This window comes from Hyperolius riggenbachi, chromosome 4, assembly GCF_040937935.1.
Source record: "Hyperolius riggenbachi isolate aHypRig1 chromosome 4, aHypRig1.pri, whole genome shotgun sequence".
NCBI classification, from domain to species: Eukaryota; Metazoa; Chordata; class Amphibia; order Anura; family Hyperoliidae; genus Hyperolius; species Hyperolius riggenbachi.
The window spans coordinates 215,245,183-215,268,176 of NC_090649.1; the positions used below are offsets into that span (position 1 = coordinate 215,245,183).

Sequence of the window (22,994 nt, forward strand, 5' to 3'; positions counted from 1 at the left end):
TCACACGGTTTAATACTCTATTTCCACTACTATATTAAAAAAAGAGTGTGAGTTAAAGTGTCCTTTAAAAGGATTGAGCACCTCATGAGTGGCATGTATGTTTTAGGGTAGTCAATTAACAATGTACCTGAGGAGGCTGGTTAAGACCTGAGAAAGTGTTATAGTTTATCCTTACAGGCTATTGTTCCTCTTTTCTCTTGGCACCTTCATATGGCCTATGTGTAGAAATTTGTGATCCTAACACTTAATGCTTTTTTTTTTTTTTTTTTTACAGAAGATGAGGATATTAAACTGTTCACACATAGGACATTCAAAATGTACAAAAAATGCTGCACTGTTTAAGCATTTTTAAGTATTTCAGAGCAGTGAGTGAAAACAAACCAGCAAAATAATTCTTCAAAATACTTGCAAAATACTGTACAGGGCATTTTATAGCATATTGAAATGCTTATATGTGAACACGCTTCAAATGCCTAAAGTTTTTAGACTGCATTTATTTGAACATGCTCAAACTATAACTTTAATACTTGTTCACACAAATGTATTAAAGGATACCTTAGTTCTCAATAAATCCACAATTTGATGCCCTGCATTTGTGTGGGGAGGTGTGCATAGGCTTACCACCCCTCCTGTGGCCCGGTGACTGCCTCCTTTTCCCCGCTATTGCTCATGTTATATGGGTCCTAGTCGGCGCCCTCTGACTTGGACATACTACTTTGCGCATGCAGTATGTCTGCTTGAGCGCCTTGTGACCATACTTTCTAAGGACCCCCGGTGCTCTACGGCCATATTGCGCATGCACCATGTAGTATGTCCAAGTAAGAGGGCACCGATCACACTGACCAGGGCTCAAACAATTAGAGCGATAGTGGGGAACGGGAGGCAGACGCTGTGCCACGGGAAGTGCGGTAAGCATATGTATACATACATATACACACACACACACACAAACACACACACACACACACACACACACACACACACACACACACACACACACAAACACACACACACACACACACACACACACACACGGTGCCAATTTGTGGATTTATTAAGCAGTAAGATATCCTTTAAAAAAATACCAGGTATTTAAAAGCTGTGATCCAGTAATTTAAACATTTTTAACCTCACTTTTTCCCCCCTCCCCTATCAGAGATCACAAACGCAATGATGCTGCGAAACCTGTCTGAACACATAATAATCAAATCAAAATGTGTGCAATGAGTATAAATAGTGATCACAATTTGTACTGTAAAACACACCTAAGGCATATACGGTATTTTTTAGTTTGATTGATCTATCCACTTCTCTAAAGTGCTTCAAGATGCTTGCCATATTTTTAATGCCCTGCATAAACATGCCCTAATATGTTTGTTGAGTTGTGATAAGTTGTCAAAAATCTGTATAACTTTTAAAAGTTGGAGAAAAAAAACAACAAGTCAAATAATGATTACAGCACTTACCATCACAGCTAGGGAGTGCATGATTCCACTGATGGTTTTTTTCACAAACTAGTGGATCTTCATCACTTAAAATGTAGCCAGCATCACAAGTAAATGTCACAGAAAACCCAATGCCAAAGTTTTTCCCATGCCGATGACCATTTACTGGGATGCCTGGGTCAAGGCACGAATCTGATTCCAAGGTAACACCTAAACATAGATATTACTGAACATTATTCCCCGGTGATGTACTTAAGACATTACAATGTGTGATAATTCTTTGCACTATATATTTTCATGGCATTTAGAAGTACAGATTACTTGTTTCAGTCGTTTGACCTCTGTGCTTAACCACTTTACCCCCGCGCGTACGTATTTCTCCGCCCCTTTTTCCATCCTTTAAAAACCAGGGACGGAGAAACACGTACTTTCCGCGTTCCCGACGCTGTCCGCGCTCCCGCTCGTAAACACGCCGCCCGCCGCTAGTAAAACCGCCGCCGCCCGCTCGCCCGGAGATCAATGAACGGGAAAATCCATTCCCGTTCGTTGATCTAAGCCCCACAATGACCCGCTGCTCTCCTATGGGCAGCGCGATCATTGTGAGAAGAAACTCACGTGTCCAGCCTCCTTATTCTTCCTCCAAGCTTCCGGAAGGAGGCTTGGAGGTCGCAATAAAGCAAAAAGTTACTGTGGCCATCTTGTGGCCAAATAGTAAACTACACCCTACACATTTTTCACATACAAATAAATGACTTTTACACACAAAATTAACTCATTACCTCCCACACTCCCCATTTTTTTTTTTTTGTAATTAAAAAAAAAATTCAAAAATTTACAATTAAAAAAAATACATAATTAGTTACCTTAGGGACTGAACTTTTTAAATATTTAAGTCAAGAGGGTATAACACTGTTACTTTATAAACTATGGGCTTGTAATTAGGGATGGACGCAAAACTGAAAAAAATGCACCTTTATTTCCAAATGAAATATTGGCGCCAAACATTGTGATAGGGACATAATTTAAACGGTTTTATAACCGGGACAAAAGGGCACATAAATTTCATGGGTTTTAATTACAGTAGCATGCATTATTTAAAAACTATAATGGCCGAAAACTGAAAAATAATTTTTTTTTCCCCACATTTTTCCTATTTTCCCATTAAAACACATTTAGAAAAAAATAATTCTTGGCATAATGTCCCACCTAAAGAAAGCCTAATTGGTGGCGGAAAAAACAAGATATAGTTCATTTCATTGCGATAAGTAATGATAAAGTTATAGACGAATGAATGGAAGGAGCGCTGAAAGGTGAAAATTGCTCTGGTGGTCAGGGGGTAAAACCCCTCAGTGGTGAAGTGGTTAATGATGTAGGATAAAATGGGATGCCAATCAAAAATGTGTCCGCTAACTACACATTATTACTAATTTTGCATGCATGAAAAAAGGGCCCGTCTGGATAACAAAATGGCGCCGGTGGATAACAAAATCTGATAACGTTAAACTTCATTGGCAAACTTGGTTAACAATAAACACTGTTGTAAAAACAGAAGGGAAATAATAACAAAAAGATATTAACTTTAAAAATCATTACGTAATTCAACAATACAGCTTAAACCAATCCTACTCTCACTTAGAACGCTCCCTGGTGGTGCCTAACCCTAACCTAGCCCCCTGGTAGTGCCTAACCCTAACCATCCCCCAGTGTTGCCTAAAACTAACCGCCCCCTGGGTGGTGCCTAAGCCTAACACTCCCCCTGCTGGTGCCTAACCCTAACCACTTCCTCTGCAAAAACACCCTTTTACACATATAAACAATAATCTCTTTGATAATGTAAAATCTGTACATGCAAACTAAATAATATGACAAAAGCTATAATGTTGCAAGCTTCCAAGACAATAACACACTTCAAAAACTGTAATGTTCTAATATTGTTAATGATATTTATCACGGCGCCCTTTTTTCTGCTTTTATCACCGTATTAACGATAATTGCATTAGAGTCTATGATGGTGCCCTTTTCGTCCACCCTTAGCCAGCACCCTTTTTTCCTGATATGTATACATATGCGATCCATCCAACACAAAACCACTCCTACATATATGTATAGCAAACACCTATAAAAATGACTCAGAGTGACTGGGTTAAAAAGTTTAGAAAGGAGAAAGCAGAACCCATCTGCACCCAGGTCTTACTTCAATGAGTCATAGACACCAAAATGAATGTAGATAAAAATTATCATTTATTAATATATTTTTTTTTAAAAAGTTAATATTGATCATACAGTTTTAGGTGATCTGAATGTCTGGGCAGCTGAGGGAAGGAGATGTATCATTATACAGCAGCAATTATACAATATTGAGGCATATTTCAACTTGAAATATGCCTCAATATTGTATAATTGCTGCTGTATAAAGTCAAAAGAGGATGGCAAGTCAATTGTTTGTTGCTATGCTATTACATTTTTTTGCATCCTAGCATCCCTATAACTAAGGACTTTCTAGCCATATGGGTTATTTTCTAAAAGTTAGAGTGCATTGCCATCCTCTTTTGACTTGAAATATGCCTCAATATTGTATACTTGCTGCTGTATAATGATACATCTCCTTCCCTCAGTTGCCCAGACATTCAGATCACCTAAAACTGTATGATCAATATTAACTTTTTTAAAAATATATTAATAAATGATAATTTTTATCTACATTCTTTTTGGTGTCTATGACTCATTGAAGTAAGACCTGGGTGCAGATGGGTTCTGCTTTCTCCTTTCTAAACTTTTTTCCTGATACCCTAATTTCTGTTTCATACTGCATGATTTTCACATGTATATAAACTGATCAATTCTAGTTAGTATCTTGGTTAAAAAAAATAAATATTTATTTTCAAAGAGTTTAATTGGTATTTTGTAGTAAATAATAACCTACTACAATTGCATCACATATCCGACGCAGGGGATTAATATAAGTCAGTAGACAAATAATAACAAATAAAATTGTTAAACACAAAATCTTGCCACCAAGTAGGAAGATACGAGGGTCAAGTGAGAATGTCAATGACCAAGCATGTTTTATTCCAGAAGCTATACCATTATGATCGAGCTCCATATGACAAAGTATCAGCGATATTGCAATCTCTGAGGGCCCTTTCACACTGTTGTGGTGTGGTAAATTGCTGCACTGTTACCGCAGGCTAATGAAAGTCTATGGGGAAGTTTATACTTCCCACATTGCAGTATGCAACGCCGGAAGTGCCCGATTTAACGCTAGCACCAGGGATGGTCGTAGTCAGCCAACTTCGCTGCGTTGGAACTACGCATAGTTCTACACGCTTACGCTTCGCAAACTACGGCTTCGAAATCAGAAACTTCGCTACGTTTGCATTTCGTAGACTATGCGTTAAAATACGGAAGCTTCGCGTAGTGCGAAGCGTAGTGTATGCGGACGCTTATGCCCTTATGCGGAAACATTTCCGCAATAATCCGCTAAATATGCGAATGGGTGAACTAATATATGCGTACATTCCACCTTCCAATGCGGAATTGTATACGTATATATGCAATAATATTTCTGCACATGCTCTATAATCCATATAGACGCAGTTACCGCACGTGTAGTTGACTTCGCAATACATATGTCAACTACGTGTAACGGGTGAAGTTTCGAATAGCGGTACTACGACTACGACGGAAATACGTATGCAATGTTTTTAAACTTCATCTATGAACTACGATGCGTAGTTGCGGACTCCGACGCATAGATTCACACTGGTGTAGTTTACAAGCAACCCTGGCTAGCACATATCTACATAACCGCGGGGATCCTGCAGCAACCTGTGTCAATCTGCATCAGGCAGATAGTCGTTTTAGTCTATGTCGACGTAGGGTTCTTTAAATACGTTGGCATTGCGACGTCGTGGTGCGCATATGCGGAAATATATTTTTACAATACGCTTCCATGCACTTCAGCGTTCCTGAAACAGGAAGTGACCGCAAGTGTGTCACTTCCCATTTGGACAGATGCCAGACAGGGAACAACATGTACTAAGGCGGTGTTCCCTGAAGGCCTGTTTTTGGTGGTGTAATGTGGTGTGGCGGGCACTAGCACCGCAACGCTAATGCCAATTTGTAGTGTGAAACCAGCCTGAAATATGTGGAAGGTTTTGTGCTGTCAATTTTGTAAAATCTTCCTGGTGTGATATATGAGCAATGGAGTAGTTTTATGGAGGATTCAAGTGTGGAATAAAACACTGTTTTTTGTTGCAATTGTGCTGCAATGAAACCATTGATTATCTAATATTGAGTGGCCTATATTCAATTCCCACTTGTGCATAAAGACAGGATTCAAGTTGGGTAGGGGGGTGGAGGTTTCATTTGTTATTAGCTTGTGGTGTGTAGTGAATTTAGTTTAGTCACTATTTGAAGGCTTTGCAGTCACTGGGAGGAAGTCGGGTTTATTAAAAAGGTATGCCATAAAAGATGTTTCCAACTGTAGAAAGATGGCTGGGAAATTACCTTAAAATATGTCTAGTGAATTTAAAGGCAGCTTTACCTACATATTTAATGTATTTGGGCTGGTACATTAATTTAAAATGAACATGAGTTACATCTACCAAATGCATTTTTACTTACCCGGGGCTTTTTCTAGCCCCCTTCTGCCTGCGGGCTCCCTTGCCATCTCCCGGGGCTGCTCCGATCCCCCCACTGACATTGGTAGCTTGCTTAATTTGTGCTTTGCCGTGCATGTGTGGCCCTGACATGCACCCCCATCATGCTCCCCTGACTGAGAGAGTTCTGCTCTCGTGCAGCAGCACTGTGCAGGTGCAGAACACTCCCAGAGCATTAAAGGGGTGCGTCAGCTGGGCCACGCATGCACGACAAATCGTGACTGAAGCAAGTTACCAATGCAGCCAGTGGGGGATTGAAGCAGCCCCCCGGAGATGGTGGGAGAGCCCAAAGCCTGAAGGCGTTTTAAGGAAGACCTAGGTAAATATAAATTAATTCATTAGTTTTATCTTAGGTACACTTTAAGGGAATCAGCTACCCTTTTGCTTTCTATATTAGGGAGATTTCTAATCATTTGTTTTCATTTCTCAGCGTTAAGCTTAAAGCCCAGAAAAGTCAGCGATTGCTTTTAGGAGGCTTGTGATACACATGTGGGCTTGTGAGAGTGTGCAGGATGTCATCCACAAATACATTTTTTTCATAGGTGGTTTTACCTATCATAAAACGTTGGATATCATTATTAGTGTGTATATAGGATGTCAGAAGCTCTATAAACAGTTCAAATATGCTTGGTGACAAGGGACAGCCTTGTCTCTTGCTCCTTTTGATCTCAAAGGAAGGTTTAAAAGTAGCTGGAAGCTTTAACAAGGCTTATGGTAGAGAATATAGGCATTGCATCCAATTCAGGAATTTGCCTTCGAAGCCAAATATCTTGAGAGAAGCAAACATATGTGGCCAGCTAATCAGGTCCAAGGCCCTTTCTATGTCAAATGATAGGGTTTCTAAAGGGATGTGGTTGCATATGAAATGATGTTGTCTGTGTGAACAAGTGATGGGTAGACATTATTTATTCTACATGCTAGGATTGTTGTAAAAATGTAATCTACATTAAGTATCGAAATAGGATGGAAATTTTTAGGCGACAGAAGATCTCAGTTAAGTTCGGGCAGGACAGCTATGGAGGATTCCAAGAACTCCTGTGGAGAAGGCTTACCTTCAAGGATAGTATTATAGAATTTTAGTAGATATGGGACTAGTAGTGAGGCATAATTTTTGTAATATATACAACTGAATATAAACAACTCTATCATACGCTCAATTGTTCAAGAGATTTTACCATTAACTACTTAAGTACCAGCGGGCTCTGCCCCCTTAAGGACCAGAGACCGCTGGTACAGGAACGTGGAATCCTGCCAAAATACCAACGAATCGCCGCACATACCCGGCGCAACTGCCATCATCGCCGCTCGCCGGGTCCCCCAGGACATAGACTCTGCCGTCTCTATGATGGCAGAGCCATGTGAGCCGGTTCGGAGCCTCTTTCATTGGCTCCTGACCGTGTCTATAAATGTAAGCCAATGGGAGCAGCTTACATTGATAGACACAGCCAGGAGCCAATGAAACGGCTCCTGACCGGCTCACATGGCTCTGCCGTCATAGAGACAGGCAGAGCCTGTAAGATGCGACGAGACTCATTGGGTTTGAGCTGCGCGATCAGCGGGGAGCGGCGGAAACGGTGGATGCACACAGCGGTGGCTAATTGAAATCTACGCCTTGCCAGTCAGGAGCTCACCAAAACAGGGCTTAGATTTCAATTAGCTAGGTCATTAAATAGTTAATAGGTCTCTTTACTTGGGTTAGGTGGCTTTGTGGAACCCAGCAAGGGAAAAGTCTTTTGAAATATCTTCAAAATACTGAAGCCTTAAAGCTCTAAAATTTGAAGAAATACTTTGGGTTCGAATTGTAAATGCTGGTGATTCTACCAACATTCTCTAGAAATCAACTAAAAAGTCCATCAGTAATGAGCAAAAATGCCAATATGTGTACTGCTTAACACAAATGAAGTATAAGCTAAAATGAAGTTTTAGCTAACCCTTAATACAAATATGACAAAGAAAGAAGTTGTGCTCCCCTCGTACCTTATTTGAACCATTTCCAGTATGTCATAGGAAATATGAAAAGCAATGGTTGCAACATTGACTGACACCAAGTTACTAACTCCTCGCCGTTTTTGCTGTCAGAAATTATTACAACTAAAAGAAGTTGTGCCTGCATCACAGAGCAAGAATACAGAGACTTATGTTTTTACAGAAAGGAGCTCTGCTCACCACTGGGACTAAATGACCTCAGATGAGTATTTTTTCTTCTCGCAGTTAAGTATTTAATTCATTTTAGATTGATTTTAAACATAATTGGATGAATACTCAATGGCATTATTGGACATTTAGTTTTAGACTTAGACTTGAAAACATGTTAGAAGGTCTTCATGGTGAATCAAGAGTAAAAACATTTGCAGGGACAGTTACAGGATTTTTATGTGAATTGTTTGATAGATATAACATCCATTACTTAAAAAAAATGAAATGAAATGAAGAATAAGTTTTAGGCTGAATTCACAGGGGTCAGTTGCATAATGCACGCGTTAAAATGAGTGTGAACAGCAATGGAGACTGGACATAAACCTTAAAGAGGAGCTGTCAGCCATACTATCTCAGAAAAAAACAACAACACATATATAAGTAGAGAAATACTTGCTCTACTTACATAACATATGTATTGCACTATCCATGTTTTGATTTTAGTGATTTTTCTACAGTAAAAAAAGAGAAAATCCTTCTTAGCATTTCCCATTTTAAGTGTGGCTATTTTTAAGCCAATGCTGTCATTTCCTCCCTTAGTCACCTCTGCCTGATTTGCCCACCCTCCACTATAGAAAGTGCATTGTCTCAGCATGAGAAATACTGACCAATCAAAGAGGAACAGAGGCATGGGACTGGAAAACAGGAGGAACAGAGGCTTCAGCCAATCAGGCTGCATTAGTTAAGTCTGAGGGGAATTAGAGAAGCAAAAAAGGCCAACACAGCATGCCCTACAACTTCCTTTTTGTGCACCACTGTGTCGCAGATTCCACGTGATCATGCCATGGTGGTACATGAAAGGCTGATCGGGGACATAGCAATGCTGATTGCTGGGAACCTGTGGGCACTGTGACTGCTGTGCGGGCTCTGTGAAATGGCAGATGCGCAGATGCCATGTGGTCAGCGGCCAGCACTACCAATCCTGGCTTCAGGATGGCACTGCTGCAACTTCAAAGGCTGATCAAGGATCTTCTGAGGCCTCCGTCATGCTTCGACCATGCATCCACAGTTTCCCCGTGCAGTTTCACACACCGCAGGCACATCGAGGGCCAAGGCTGATCACCAAAACCTCTGGCCCAGTATACCACTGATGCCACATGATGATGCTGTGATGGGACGTCACAGGCTGATCGGAAACACAGCAGGGCTGATTGCCGAGAACCTGTGGGCGCTGTGACTGCCATGCGGACTCTGTGAAACAGCAGATGCACAGACGCCATGTGGTCAGCGGTCAGCACTTCCGATACTCCCTGCAGCATGTTCTGGAGAACAAAATGACATGCTGGAAATGGAGGAGGTGATAGGAGGACTCGAGGGGATCTAATCATGCCCTTCTCTTGCTGGGTAGGTACTCATATACTGGTAATGGCTCTGTTTACTTGCTTGTTGGGGAGTGCACAATCAGTTACGCATTTAGCCTTACATTTGGACCATAAGACGCAGGGACTTTTCCTCCCACTTTTGGGGGAGAAAAAGTGTGTCTTATGGCCTGAAAAATACGGTAACTCATGTAACTTAATTACAGTATGTTTGTTTAGGCTGAAGTTCCTCTTTAATGTAATTTAATTCTTTTTTGAAGATTATTTTTACCTTTCATCTAAACTTATCACATCGCTTCAGTAGATAAAGGAAACAATTGGAAATTGGAGTTTTGTTAAAATTAAGAAACTGTAAGCATTTTTCATACTTTGAGCCTGACTGAGCTGAAAGCAGCAAACCAATACATGTATTTGCTGTCTTTCACTGCTAAAATCACACCCACACATATCTCACTAGCATTGAGCTTCAAAATTTAATGAAATCTGATTCCAATTTTGTACTTATATGTAGGAATGGTTGGAAATGCCAATTTCGGATTCCGATGGATTCCTGCTTTCCGATAAGGGTCTTATCAATTCCTGCGGAAAGCCAATTTTCAATCAGAAACTCAAAAAGTTCAGAATTCTGCAAAATTAGAAGCTCATCCCTACTTATACGCCAAATTGAGGAGACATAGAAATGTTCTTAAAAAAACTAAACTTTCAAAAATTCAACTCTGAACTCAATAGCCTAAGTCTATAACTAGTTGCAAATTCCTCAAACATTATATTGTCACCAAAAAATGGAGGATGGAACACTTTGATGGAGAACACAAATTTGTATCACTACTCAGCAACAGTATATTCACTTTGTTGCAGAACCCCTGTAAAAGCTCAACAAAATGAATGTTAGTCTGTAGTTGTTAATGAGCACAGTGCGCATGCTAGCACGTGTCTGTGCTCATTAACCCCCCCTTCCCCTAACTACAATAATTAGAGAACCCTTTCCTGGGATCCGATCCCCCACCCCTGCCTGAACCCCCCCATATGACCACTTAACTACTTCAAGACTGCAGCGATTGAAATCTACACCCGGTTTTGGTGGGCTCCTGGCTGGCAGGGCGTATATTTCAATCACCGCCGCAGCGCGCATCCGCCATTTCCGTCTCTCCCTGCCGATATTGCAGCTCAAACCCGATGTCTCTCATCGCAGCTCACTGGCACTGCCTGTCTCTATGACGGTAGAGCAATAAGAGAAATTAACTTTACTCACCTGGGGCTTTCTCCAGTCCCTAGCAGCCGACTGACCCACGCCTACCGCTCCGCTCCCCGCCACTGTCCCGGTCTCCGTACTTGGTGCGGAAGCCAACCCCGAGGTTGTCCGCACTGCGCCTGTGCGAACCGCCGCTGTCAATCAAGCCCACATTGTACGTGGCTTACTGTGCAGGTGCAGAACTACTGCTCCTGCGCAGTAAGCCGCATACAACGTGGGCTTGATTGACAGTGGCACTAGTTCAATTCTCTCTGAACTGCACAGAGCACTCACGGCAATGGGAGCGCGATCATGAGTGACATGGAAGTTCCCGGCCGTAGGTTACGATCTTACAAGGGGAGAGCGGAGGCCTGGCTCAGAGCTGAACTGTGCCATGGGACTTAACCTCTAGCCAACCGCGTCATGCCGATGGGCTACAGTGTGACCCTCACTGATAAGAAATTCCCATTTTTACCTCTTTCTTGCTCTCAGAAGCCATTTTCTGCTAGGAAAGTGTTTTATAGTTGGAATGTCTTATCAGTGAGGGTCACACTGTAGTCACTTCCTGTCTTAGTCAGGACTGAGTCAGCCACTTGCATACCTAATATTTAACTCTTTCAGACAGAGAAAGAAAAAAGGAACACAGCATAGTTATTTGTGTGCTAGGTACTGTACATACACATGTCTATCTCATCATGTCACATGTCACTTCGGGTATCCTTTAAGGTGGCATAAATAGTGAAAGTGCTATTTGGTGATTTAATAGGGGTATAGCTAAAACGTCATCACTTCTCTGATAGTTCAAGGGAAAACAGGCCTGGATGTAAAGTGCTTAAAGGGAACCTAAACTGAGAGGGGTATGGATGTTTTCTTTTAAACAATACCATTTGCCTGGCAGTCCTGCTGATCTCTTTTGCTGCAGTAGTGGCTGAATCACAGACCTGAAACAAGCATGCAGCTAATCCAGTCTGGCTTCAGTCAGAGCACTTTATCTGCATGCTTGTTCAGGGGCAGTGGCTGAAAGTAATAGACAGGGGTGCCTCTAGCCATTTTGTCACTCCAGGCAAGAAAACCTGTGGTGCCCCCCATGAAAATAATCATAATGCAACAGCGTTTCACCAGGAAATAATTGTAATGCGGCAGATTTTCACTAGAAAATAATCATAATGCGGCAGCATTTCACCAGAAAATAATTGTAATTCCGGGCAGCGTTTCACCAGAAAATACGCGGAATGTGGGTTCAGCGTTCACCAGAAAATACACATAGGCAGGGCTCCTCTCTGTCCCCCACTTCCCATTAGTTCCCCCTATTAACTTTGATACCTGCCTGCACCTATAAAAAAAAAAAAATTACTCACCTGCAGAAGACTCCTCTCTTGGCCTCCCTCCAGGACGCAGCAGCTCCCCGATGATATTTGTGTAGCAACTGCGGCTGCAAAACTCCCGCGTTGACCGCCACAAATAGACTCCAGTGCAGGTCTTAGGACTCCATTTTCCTATAGCCCTGCTCTGCCTGCTGGAACCTACAGACTCTGCAGACTGCAGAAGACGCCGCCAGCCAGTTCACTACCTGGTAGCTGCGGTCTCCCCCCCCATGCCCCTCGCGCAGCACTCGCAACCGCCTGGTCAGCCTGGTGGACCAGGCGCCACTGAAGCAGGGTCAGAAGGAGGCACAAAGGGGGACACAAGGAGTCACAAAGGAGGACAGATGGAGTCACAGGGGGACTAAAGGCTGCACAATAGGGGACAGAATGAGGCACAAAGGGGAACAGAAGGAGGCACAAAAGGGGACAGAAGAAGGCACAGGGGGACTGAAAATGCGCACAGGAGGACATGGGGAGGCACAGGGGAAAAAAGAGCCACGAGGGTCAGAAAAAGTCACAAAGGAGGGTAGAAGGAGGCACAAGGGGACAGAAGGAGGCACACAGGGGGACAAAATTAGGCACATTGGGGGACAGAATGAGACACAAAGGAGGACAGAATAAGACACAAAGGAGGACAGAAAGAGGTACAGGAGAAAAAAGAAGGCATGAGGGCCAGAAGGAGGGACAGAAGGAGGCACAAAGTGGGGCAGGAGGCGGCACAATGGGGACAGATTGAGGCACAAAGGGGGACAGAAGGAGGCACAGGAGGAAAGAAGGAGGCTGAAGGAGGCTAACAGGGGACAGAAGGAGGCACAAAGGGGACAGAAGGAGGCACAATGGAGGACAAAAAAAAAGCCCAAAGGAGGGCAAAGGCACAAAAGGGGGACTGAAGACGGCAGAGGGGGCTATAAGGAGGCACAGGGAGACAGAAGGAGGCAGAGGGGAAAGAAAGAGCCACGGGGAGACAGAAGAAGGCACAAAGGGAGACAGAAGGATGCACAGGGAGACAGAAGGGGGCAGAGTGGGACTGAAGGAGGAACAGGGGGGCAGAGGTAGCACAAGGGAACAAACAAAGGCAAAAGGGGACAGAATGAGGCAGAAAGGGGTTCAGAAGGCCACTGGCACAGGGGGACTGAAGGAGGCACATGGAGATAGGAGGCACAAAGGGAGACAGAAGGACAAACATGGGGTCCGACATGGCACAAAGAGACAGAAGGAGGCACAAAAGGGACAGAAGGAGGCACAAAAGGGTCAGAAGGAGGCACAAAGGGGGAAAGAAGGATGCACAAGGCACAGAGGTGGCAGCTGCCTGCAACTTACGCTAAGTAGATGCAGCAGAAGCAAGTAAAAGAAGACCCATGGGGTGGGGCTTAGTCAAGGGGTGGGGCTTAATTTGTGGGTGGGGCTTAATCCAGCAACATGGCGCCCCCCAGGACCAATGGCACTCCAGGCAATGGCCTGTACTGCCTATGCCTAGAGGCGCCCCTGGTAATAGAGACACAGGATTAGCAGTAGAGTCAGGCAACTGGTATTATTTTAAAAGGAAAAATCCATATCCTTCTCAGTTTAGGTTCCCTTTAAACATTGCAGAGTTGAATTTTGGCAATCCCTTTTAACTAGACAACTGGAATTCAGAGCTCACCAGCCTGGAAATCAGCTGCCAAAGCAATACCAGCCAAAGTCCATTACATAGCCAGAATCTCTGCAACCTAGGCACATTAAAGAGACACTGTAACATCAAAAAGTTCCCCTGGAGGTACTCACCTCGGGAGGGGGAAGCCTCAGGGTCCCAATGAGGCTTCCCACGACATCCTCTGTCCCATGGGGGTCTCACTGCAGCCCTCCAAACAGCGGCCTGACAGATCCGACAGCCTGTTCAATATTTACCTTTCCAAGCTCCAGCGGGGGCGCTGTTGCAGCTTTCGGCTCTGAAGTAGACGGAAATACCCGATCTCAGTTGGGTCCGCTCTACTGTGCAGGCACCAGAGACTTGCACCTGTGCAGTAGAGCAGACCCGACGGCGATCGGGTATTTCCGCCTATTTCAGAGCCGAGAGCCATCACAGCGCCTGCGCAGGAGCGGGGAAGGTAAATATTTAAATCGCCTTTGTTCAGAGGGCTTCAGCGAGACCCCCGAGGGACGGAGGACAGCGTGGGAAGCCTCATTGGGACCCTGAGGCTTCCCCCTCCCGAGGTGAGTACCCCCCAGGGGAACCTTTTGATGCTACAGGTTTTCTTTATTGCCTCCTATCCTTTGTGCAGTGCCTGTGTCCACTTATTTTAACACAGGGATCAACCCATTATTATTATTATTTATTGTATTTATAAAGCGCCAACAAATTACGCAGCGCTGCACAATAGATAAATGGGTTAACATACAAGGTAGAACATACGGAAACTCACAACAAAACAAGATCATGCAAATGATTTGATAACAATACAGTGTCATAGGTCAAAATAGAGACTGTTCTAGTCCACAAGAGGGGTGATTGTCAGTAAAAAAAAAAAAAATACTACAAAAACGAGAATTGGCTCTTGGGTGCATACAAATTGCTATAATTTATTTATTACAAAAATATTGACAAAAAAAATTCTTACTAAACAAAAAAGAAAAAGAAAGAAAGAATTACATATCACTACAAAATACATATGGGTATATAAATTTTAAATTTAAATGTAAAAGAGTCACCCCACCCTACTCGCGACCTAAAGGAGGCTGCAGTCCTCCAAATCAGCAAGGTTCCTGGTATGAATGTGCACATGAAATGGTCTCCAGCAGGTGATAGATAACTAGATGGCAAAAAGTCCAGGTGCAAATGTCGAAGGCTATAGCTAGCAACAGAGCATATGATTGCTGCACATGAGGTTAATGGCAGTTGAAATGAACTTCCAGCATGGCATGTAGGTTAGTGAAGCAAGAGAGTCAGGTACAGCATATAAAAGACAGTTTCAAGCTCCAAGCAGCTTCAATGGCAGCAATGGCATCAATAATTATTGAAATGTTGTCTCATGCATTCCATCATGTCACCCATATCTCGGCATGTCAACCTAACACATGGTGGGAGCACTGATTGTGTCCGTTTTGTGGGACTGGACAGAGTTCATCCCCATGCAAGAGGTGGGGATATTGATCGACAGTTGCTCCAATTGGAACTGAGGTGGATTTTTGAGCTTAATGCCACCCATGGTAAGGGCCTTAATGATGCTGTATGCATCATTTCTGCCTCCTATTAATTTACTGGGTTCTTTTCTTCTCCTTCTATCCCTCCTTTTTCCCTCTTTGTTCCCCCCCCCCCCCCCCTCCCCGTTCGCAGAGCAACCAACTTTCTGTGCCATTACCCGAGGAGGCTGACATAGGCATCAGCGAAACATGTCGTAATCTGGCGCATTGAGTCACATACCCAGCACCTAACCCGCGACCTGAAACATTTATACTTAGGACTGGTAACTATGGAGCTGTGGCTGTTTGTACATAGGTGCATCCTTTGAAGTATATACATATATCTACATGGAATATGGTGCTATATATGCTGGAATGAATGCTTCCCAGTGACAGCGCTTAGCCTGCTTCTGCTTGATGCAAACTTTTTTGGACTGCAATTGGGTCCCTTTTGGAGCTGGGTGTCATCTTAGATGTTTCTGCAATATCCAGATCTCTGAGTGGGATGATGGAATGCATGAGACAACATTTCAATAATTATTGATGCCATTGCTGCCATTGAATCTGCTTGGAGCTTGAAACTGTCTTTTATATGCTGTACCTGGCTCTCTCGCTTCACTAACCTACATGCCATGCTGGAAGTTCATTTCAACTGCCATTAACCTCATGTGCAGCAATCATATGCTCTGTTGCTAGCTATAGCCTTCGTCATTTGCACCTGGACTTTTTGCCATCTAGTTATCTATCACCTGCTGGAGACCATTTCATGTGCACATTCATACCAGGAACCTTGCTAATTTGGAAGACTGCAGGCATCCTTTAGGTCGTGAATAGGGTGGGGTGACTCTTTTAAATTTAAATTTAAAATTTATATACCCATATGTATTTTGTAGTGATATGTAATTGTTTCTTTCTTTTTTCTTTCTTTTTCTTTTTTGTTTAGTAAGAATTTTTTTTGTCAATATTTTTGTAATAAATAAATTATAGCAATTTGTATGCACCCAACCCAAGAGCCAATTCTCGTTTTTGTAGTATTTGATTCTGTTTTTGTTGGCATAGTGCATACAGATTATTATATCTGAGTAAACTTTGATCCATTGATTAGCAATATGTGATTAAGCATTGTTTCCACGTCTCCCATTCTTTGTGCAATAGTGTGATTGTCAATCATGCTGGAAACACTAGGGAGGAGGGCCCTGCCAGAGGCTTACAATCTAAAGGGTGGGGTGGAGACTATAGGTGCATCTTTTGAGAGGGTGTCTAACAGAACATATTATGGTGCTGGTGTCGGGGGGTATGCAAGCATGAAGAGGTGAGTCTTGAGAGCTTGTTTGAAGGTATTAAAGGTGGGGGCGAGTCTGACGGCTGGTGGGAGCTAGTTCCAGAGAGTAGCTGATGCCCTGGTGAAGTCCTGAAATCGTGCATGTGACTGAGTTATGCATGGTGCGACTAGGCGCAGGTCATTGGAGGATCGGAGGGGGCGGGCTGGTAAGTGCCTGTGGACCAGATCAGAGATGTAGGTCGGGCAGGTCTTGTGCACTGATTTGTAGGCCAAGCACAGGATTTTGAAATTGATCCTAAAGCTGATGGGGAGCCACTGTAGGGCTTTACAGAGTGGAGTTGTAGAGGCGCTGCGGTGAGAAGAATGTATCAGTCTGGCTGCCGCATTCATTACCAATTGAAGTGGGGCAGTATGGTTAGAGGGGAGGCCAGACAAAAGAGAATTGCAGTAGTCGAGGCGGGAGATGACAAGGGATAAGGATAAGGAGTTTAGTGGTGTCAGGGGACAGGTAGGAGCGGATCTTGGAGTTGTTGCGGAGGTGGAAGTTGCAGGATCTGGCAATACCTTGGATGTGGGATTTAAAGGAAAGTTCAGAGTCCAGAGTAACGCCTAGACAGCGGGCTTGGGAGGTAGGGCGGATGGTAGTATTTTCGATAGTGACGTGCAGATCAGGGAGGGGTGCAGCTGTGTGGGGTGGGAATATTAGAAGCTCAGTCTTGTCCAAATTAAGCTTCAGGTACCTGGCAGCCATCCAGGAGGAAATGGATGTGAGGCAGGCAGAGACTTTGTCCATGGTAGAGGAGGAGAGATCTGGGATGTGGAGATATATCTGGGTGTCATGGGCATACAGGTGGTAATTGAAACCCATGGAGGAGATGATTTTGCCAATTGAGGCAGTATAGAGTGAGAACAGTAGTGGTCCTAGGACGGAACCTTGAAGAACACCAACTGAGAGGGGTGTAGGAGTGGATGAGGAGCCATTGAAAAATGTTGTGAAGGAGCATTTGGAGAGGTAGGAGGAGATCCAGGCTAAGGATAGGTCCTGAATGCCCATTAGCTTTAGGGAGTGGAGGAGGAGGGAGTGGTCGACAGTGTCAAATGCCGAGGAGAGGTCCAGGAGGAGCTGGATGGAGTATTTACCTTTGGCTTTGGCAAGGGCAAGGGCAAGGTCAATGACCACTTTGGTGAGGGCTTTTTCTGTAGAATGGGCTGTGCGATAACCAGATTGCAGAGGATCGAGAAGGGAGTTGGAATTAAAGAAGTTGGTTAGGCGTTAGTGGGCCAGGCATTCAAGAATTTTTGAGGCAAAAGGGAGGAGAGAGATTGGGCGGTAGTTGGATGGCAGAGCAGGGTCAAGTGAAGATTTCTTTAGCAGGAGAAGCACAGTGGCCTTTTTGAATATGGAGGGAAAGATGCCGGTGGAGAAGGAAAGGTTGAACAGGTGGGTGAGGACAGGGGCCAGACCAGAAAAATGTGGGTGCAGGGAATCAGATGGGACCGGATCTAGGGGGCAGGAAGTGGCAGGTGAAGTTGCCAGTAGCTGGTTGACTTCCTCCACCGTGACAGGATTGAAAGAGGTAAGGGAGGAGAAAGAGGCAGGTGTCGGATGTGGTGGGGAGGCGGGGGCGATAGAGTGGAGGAGAGAAATATCCCTCCAGATGGTTGTAATTTTGTTGATGAAGTAGTTTAGGTCAGTGGCTGAAAGGGTGGAGGTTGGGGGAGGAGGTGTGGGGTTGAGTAGGGCATTGAAGGTGGCAAAAAGACGACGTGGGTTGGAGGCTTGGGTAGCGATCAAGTGAGTGAAGTATATCTGTTTGCTATCAGCGAGGGCAGTATGGTACATCTGCAATCTGGTCTTGTATCCCAGGAAATCATGGTTGTGGCGGGATTTCCTCCATTTGCGTTCTGCAGCTATTGTCTCATTTTTTAGTTTTTTTGTGAGGGCAGTGTGCCGAGTTTGGGGGTTGGGGCGACTGTTGGTACGAAAGGTCAGGGGAGCAGCATGATCTAAGGCTGCGGAGAGGTTACTGTTGTATTGAGCTGCCGCTTCGTTGGGGCAGGTTAGGTTGGGGAGGGAGGAGGAGAGGGAGTGGAGGGGAGTGGCTAGTACATTGGGGTCAAGGTTGCGCAGATCTCTCTGCCAATGTCCAGTTTTGGGAAGGGGACAGAGGGTGCTGGATGGAGTGAGGGTGAAGGTGATGAGGTGGTGGTCGGATATGGGGAATGGTGCAGTGTCCAGGTTTGTAAGTGTGATGGCTTTAGAGAAAATTAGGTCCAGAGTATTACCAGCGCTGTAAGTGGGGGCGTTAGTATGCTGAGTGAGGCCAAGGGAGTTGGTGAGCGAGAGAAGCTGAGTGGCAGCAGAGGTGGTAGGCTCATCAATTGGAATGTTAAAGTCTCAGAGGATGATTGTTGGGAGGTCGGAGGACAGGATGTGTGGGAGCCAGGAGGCAAAGTTTTCTAGGAAGTGCGATATTGTACTGGAGGGGGGCGGTACAGGACTGCAATAATGGCTGGGAGGGGATGGTAGAGGCGGATAACATGGGCCTCAAAGGAGGTAGAGTAAAGAGAAGGGGGAGGGGTAAGGACATGGAAAGTGCAGAATAGGGAGAGAAGTAGGCCCACCCCTCCCCCAGGCCTGTTATCTGGTCTTGGGGTATGGCTGAGGGAGGGAGACGAGGGAGATGGGGTAACTACCCTTACACATGGGATGGGAGGAGCCTTGGTATAGCTTATAATGGCATTTGGTATCTCTATTTAAGAAAAAAATCCATCCCCATGGAATGTGTATAGGGCTATGTTTGTACTCCTTGCCATACCTAAAAATCAACAAATATCTAGAAACAATTTTTTAAAAACTTTTATTTATGACTTCATGTCATATCCTTGATATAATGGTCCCACAGTAATAGTTTGGAAATATAGTTCCACAGCAGAAAAATAGTTAATAATGCCAGTATTCCAGTATTTGAAGTAGTTGAAAATGAAGAACAGTTGTATGCCATGTCTGTGGAATACATTTACCACAGCAAAAAAAATCAATAAAGAATTGGTTTCCTATCAAATCCTCAGAAAGAATGTCCATCAATTGAAAACCAGCTGCTTGGATTCAATTTTCTATTATTTAAAAATGGTCCAATGCCATATTGTGAAGTGATTGTGATGCATACACTGAAAGCTGTAGCAGCAGCACTATATTTTCCCTACACCAACATCCCTGTGACTACATAGAAAGTTTCAGATGTGCCCTCATGTGGCGTCATGAGCTCATCACACATGACCTGGTTTGCATAGTAAATCCCCAGCTGAGATTCCCCCCCCCCCCCCCTTAATTGTGGATTTCCACAGTAATAGTAAGTCAGGTAACATGTATACCATAAACCAAGCTTTTTGTTCATAATGTTGTTCAACTGCTTTAAAAATATAAACCATTACATGTTTTGATGAGTTTTAAAGGTGAAATGTTTAGAATTAAGCATAGCTATTGATAAGCAAATCCGTAAAGTGTACCCGAACTCTTGCACAGAACAGAAAGAAAACAGAGAAGTGCACCCCGTATGTATTTAGCCTGTCTAATTCCCCCTAATTTGTGTCACAAGTTGTAATTTGATCTTTCCCCTGTGTCACCTGACTGCCACAGCAAAAAAAGGCAGATAAGCTCAATTGAAAACACAGGATGTTAACAATATGACTGCTTCAGTGAAAGCAGAAAGTAGAAACACTGCAGATTTATTTCAGGATTGGTATCACCTGTAACAAAGAAATGTTTCCTTTAAAGGTTATTATGCTGTTTTGCATCTTTAAGAGCAGAGGGGAAGTTCTGAGTTCAGGTCCGCTTTAATAAAGTATTGAAATAAAACCATTATTTTCTTCAAATGGAATGAGTAATGTAAAATATGATTACTTACTTTCATAGCGAATAAAAAAGCCAACACTAGAACGACTGTTATCAGTTGTGAATAAAAGGTACATAAAATTTCCTGTGCTAATAAGAAACTGTGGTGCTTGTGTTCCATGGTACTCTCCAATCAATGGAGATGAATTGGCAGGCCCATCTCGTATTTCCAATATGTCGTAATTAACTTCTGTTTGAAACCTGAGAAAACAATGGAAATTGACATTAATCTTCAATCTTTACAATAAATCTGTATTCTTTTTTTTTTGTTTACCATTGCACAAAATGATACAGTATGTGTATGGTCATGTACTGATCCACTAAGTTGTCTTTTTTGGCTGATCATAATTTAATTTCCCCCAATCAGATGTATTTGTTTTCTTTTTCTCCCCTCCATTGGAAAAAAACACATTTTTGGGGGGGTCTTAAAGGATATATTTGGGAATTCAAAAAATAAATAAATAAATCAGATTTACTTACGTGGGGCTTCCTCCAGCATATTTGTCCATCGAAGCAGCACCACTCCAAGGCGGTCTACCAGGGTTTCCTCCATAACAACCGCCATCCCAGCCAGGGCGGTGGCCTCTGCACATGCACAAGCATGAGCAGGAGGCCAAATAGACCAACAGGGCTGCGCTGCAACTGGTATTGCTTAAAGGGAAATAAATATGGCAGCCTCCATATACCTCACACTACAGTTGTCCTAAAGCAGTTTACAAGATTCTTCACTTTGTTTATAGTGGTTATGACAAGCCCTTTAAATCTGGTGAAATTACTTGCCTGTCTGGCATTTAATATTTAGAAAATGAGTCTTTTACACTGCTTCTGGGACAACATTTGCAGTTTTGGAAATTGGCCGCTTGGATTAACTATCCAAACCAATTTTTTATTCCATTTCTACGGTTACCTGATGAATTAGCCCTTAAAATTGGATTGAAACAACTGCTCCCAAAAGAGAGGACTTGACTAAAGCTTGTCAAACCCTTTGTTTCTTTGAAGCAATTCACATTTTGTTATTCCACACAGTTAGATTTAAACTTAAATGATTTACTATTTACCCAAAAAAATCAATATAACACAACTGACTGGTCCCAAGTAGAGATGGCCCAAACCTCCGATTTTCGTTTCGTGAACTGCGAACGCGAACTTCTGCAAAAGTTCGATTAACGTGAACCGCAATAGACTTCAATGGGGAGGCGAACTTTGAAAACTAGAAACATTTATGCTGGCCATAAAAGTGATGGAAAAGATGTTTTAAGGGGTCTAACATCTGAGTTTTTGCATGGGGGAGTTGGATACATGCCAAAAGACCAAAAGCAGCGTTTTAAGGGCAGAAATCACATTGCATGCTAAATTGGAGGCCTAAAGTACTTTAAAACATCTTGCATGTGTATATATCAATCAGGGAGTGTAATTAGAGTACTGCTTCAAACTGACACACCAAACTCACTGTGTAACGCACCGCAAACAGCTGTTTGTGTTGTGACGGCCGTGCTGGACTGGTGCGCACCATGGCGAGAGTGCAGGCGATAGTGATTTTCAAGCCCATATGGTCGCCAGGCTGAGGTAGCTCAATGACAGAACAACAGTGGCTGTCCAGCTGATCAAATTTGGTCTGTCCACAATGAAGCAAGGACCTTATTATCTTTGGTGTGCCACCCCACAAGACACTCATATAGGTATATCGGTCATTGCTTCATTGTGATACACAAGCCCCTTCACCATGGCAAGGTAACGATCATGAAGGGGAATTGACACATGTACATGCCTTTTGTTTTGTTGTTGCAGCTGCAGTGCAGCCAGAAAAATTAGGCAGGCATGTACACGCACCAGAAAAATTATTATAGCGGCCGCTGCTAGCAGCAGCCTTAAGAATTCAGGGATTCGCCTGGAGTTCTGGACCCGGTTGGTGGTGGCGGAGAAGGCAGTCCCATGGCGTGCAGGCAGAGATGCTGTGTGCGAGGACTGACTTAGTCTTCGGGTGGGCAGTAGCCCTCCGGGATCCATGCCTAATTCATTTTGATAAAGGTGAGGTACTGAACACTTTTTTGACTTAGGCGACTTCTCTTCTCAGTGACAATGCCTCCAGCTGCGCTGAAGGTTCTTTCTGACAGGACGCTTGAGGCAGGGCAAGACAGAAGTTAGATGGCAAATTGGGACAGCTCTGGCCACAGGCCAAGCCTGCGCACCCAGTAGTCCAAGGGTTCATCGCTGCTCACAGTGTCTACATCCACACTTAAGGCCAGGTAGTCGGCTACCTGCTGGTCCAGGCATTGGTGGAGGGTGGATCCGGAAGTGCTAAGGTGAGGCGTTGGACTAAATAATGTCCGCATGTCCGACATCACCATGAGATCGCTGAAGCGTCCTGTCCTTGCCTGCATGGACATGGGAGAAGGATTACTGGCAGTGGTACCTTTATTTCGTTGTGCTGTGACATCACCC

General features: G+C 43.8%; 1 protein-coding gene across 1 annotated transcript in view; it reads right to left on the reverse strand.

The window, feature by feature from the left end:
* Positions 1 to 22,994, reverse strand: part of CSMD1 (CUB and Sushi multiple domains 1) — a 2,205,021-nt gene that overhangs the window by 613,996 nt on the left and 1,568,031 nt on the right. The window contains 2 exon segments of the mRNA XM_068281348.1: positions 1,467 to 1,655; positions 20,566 to 20,753. Of these exon segments, the coding sequence (XP_068137449.1) occupies positions 1,467 to 1,655; positions 20,566 to 20,753 (377 nt within the window).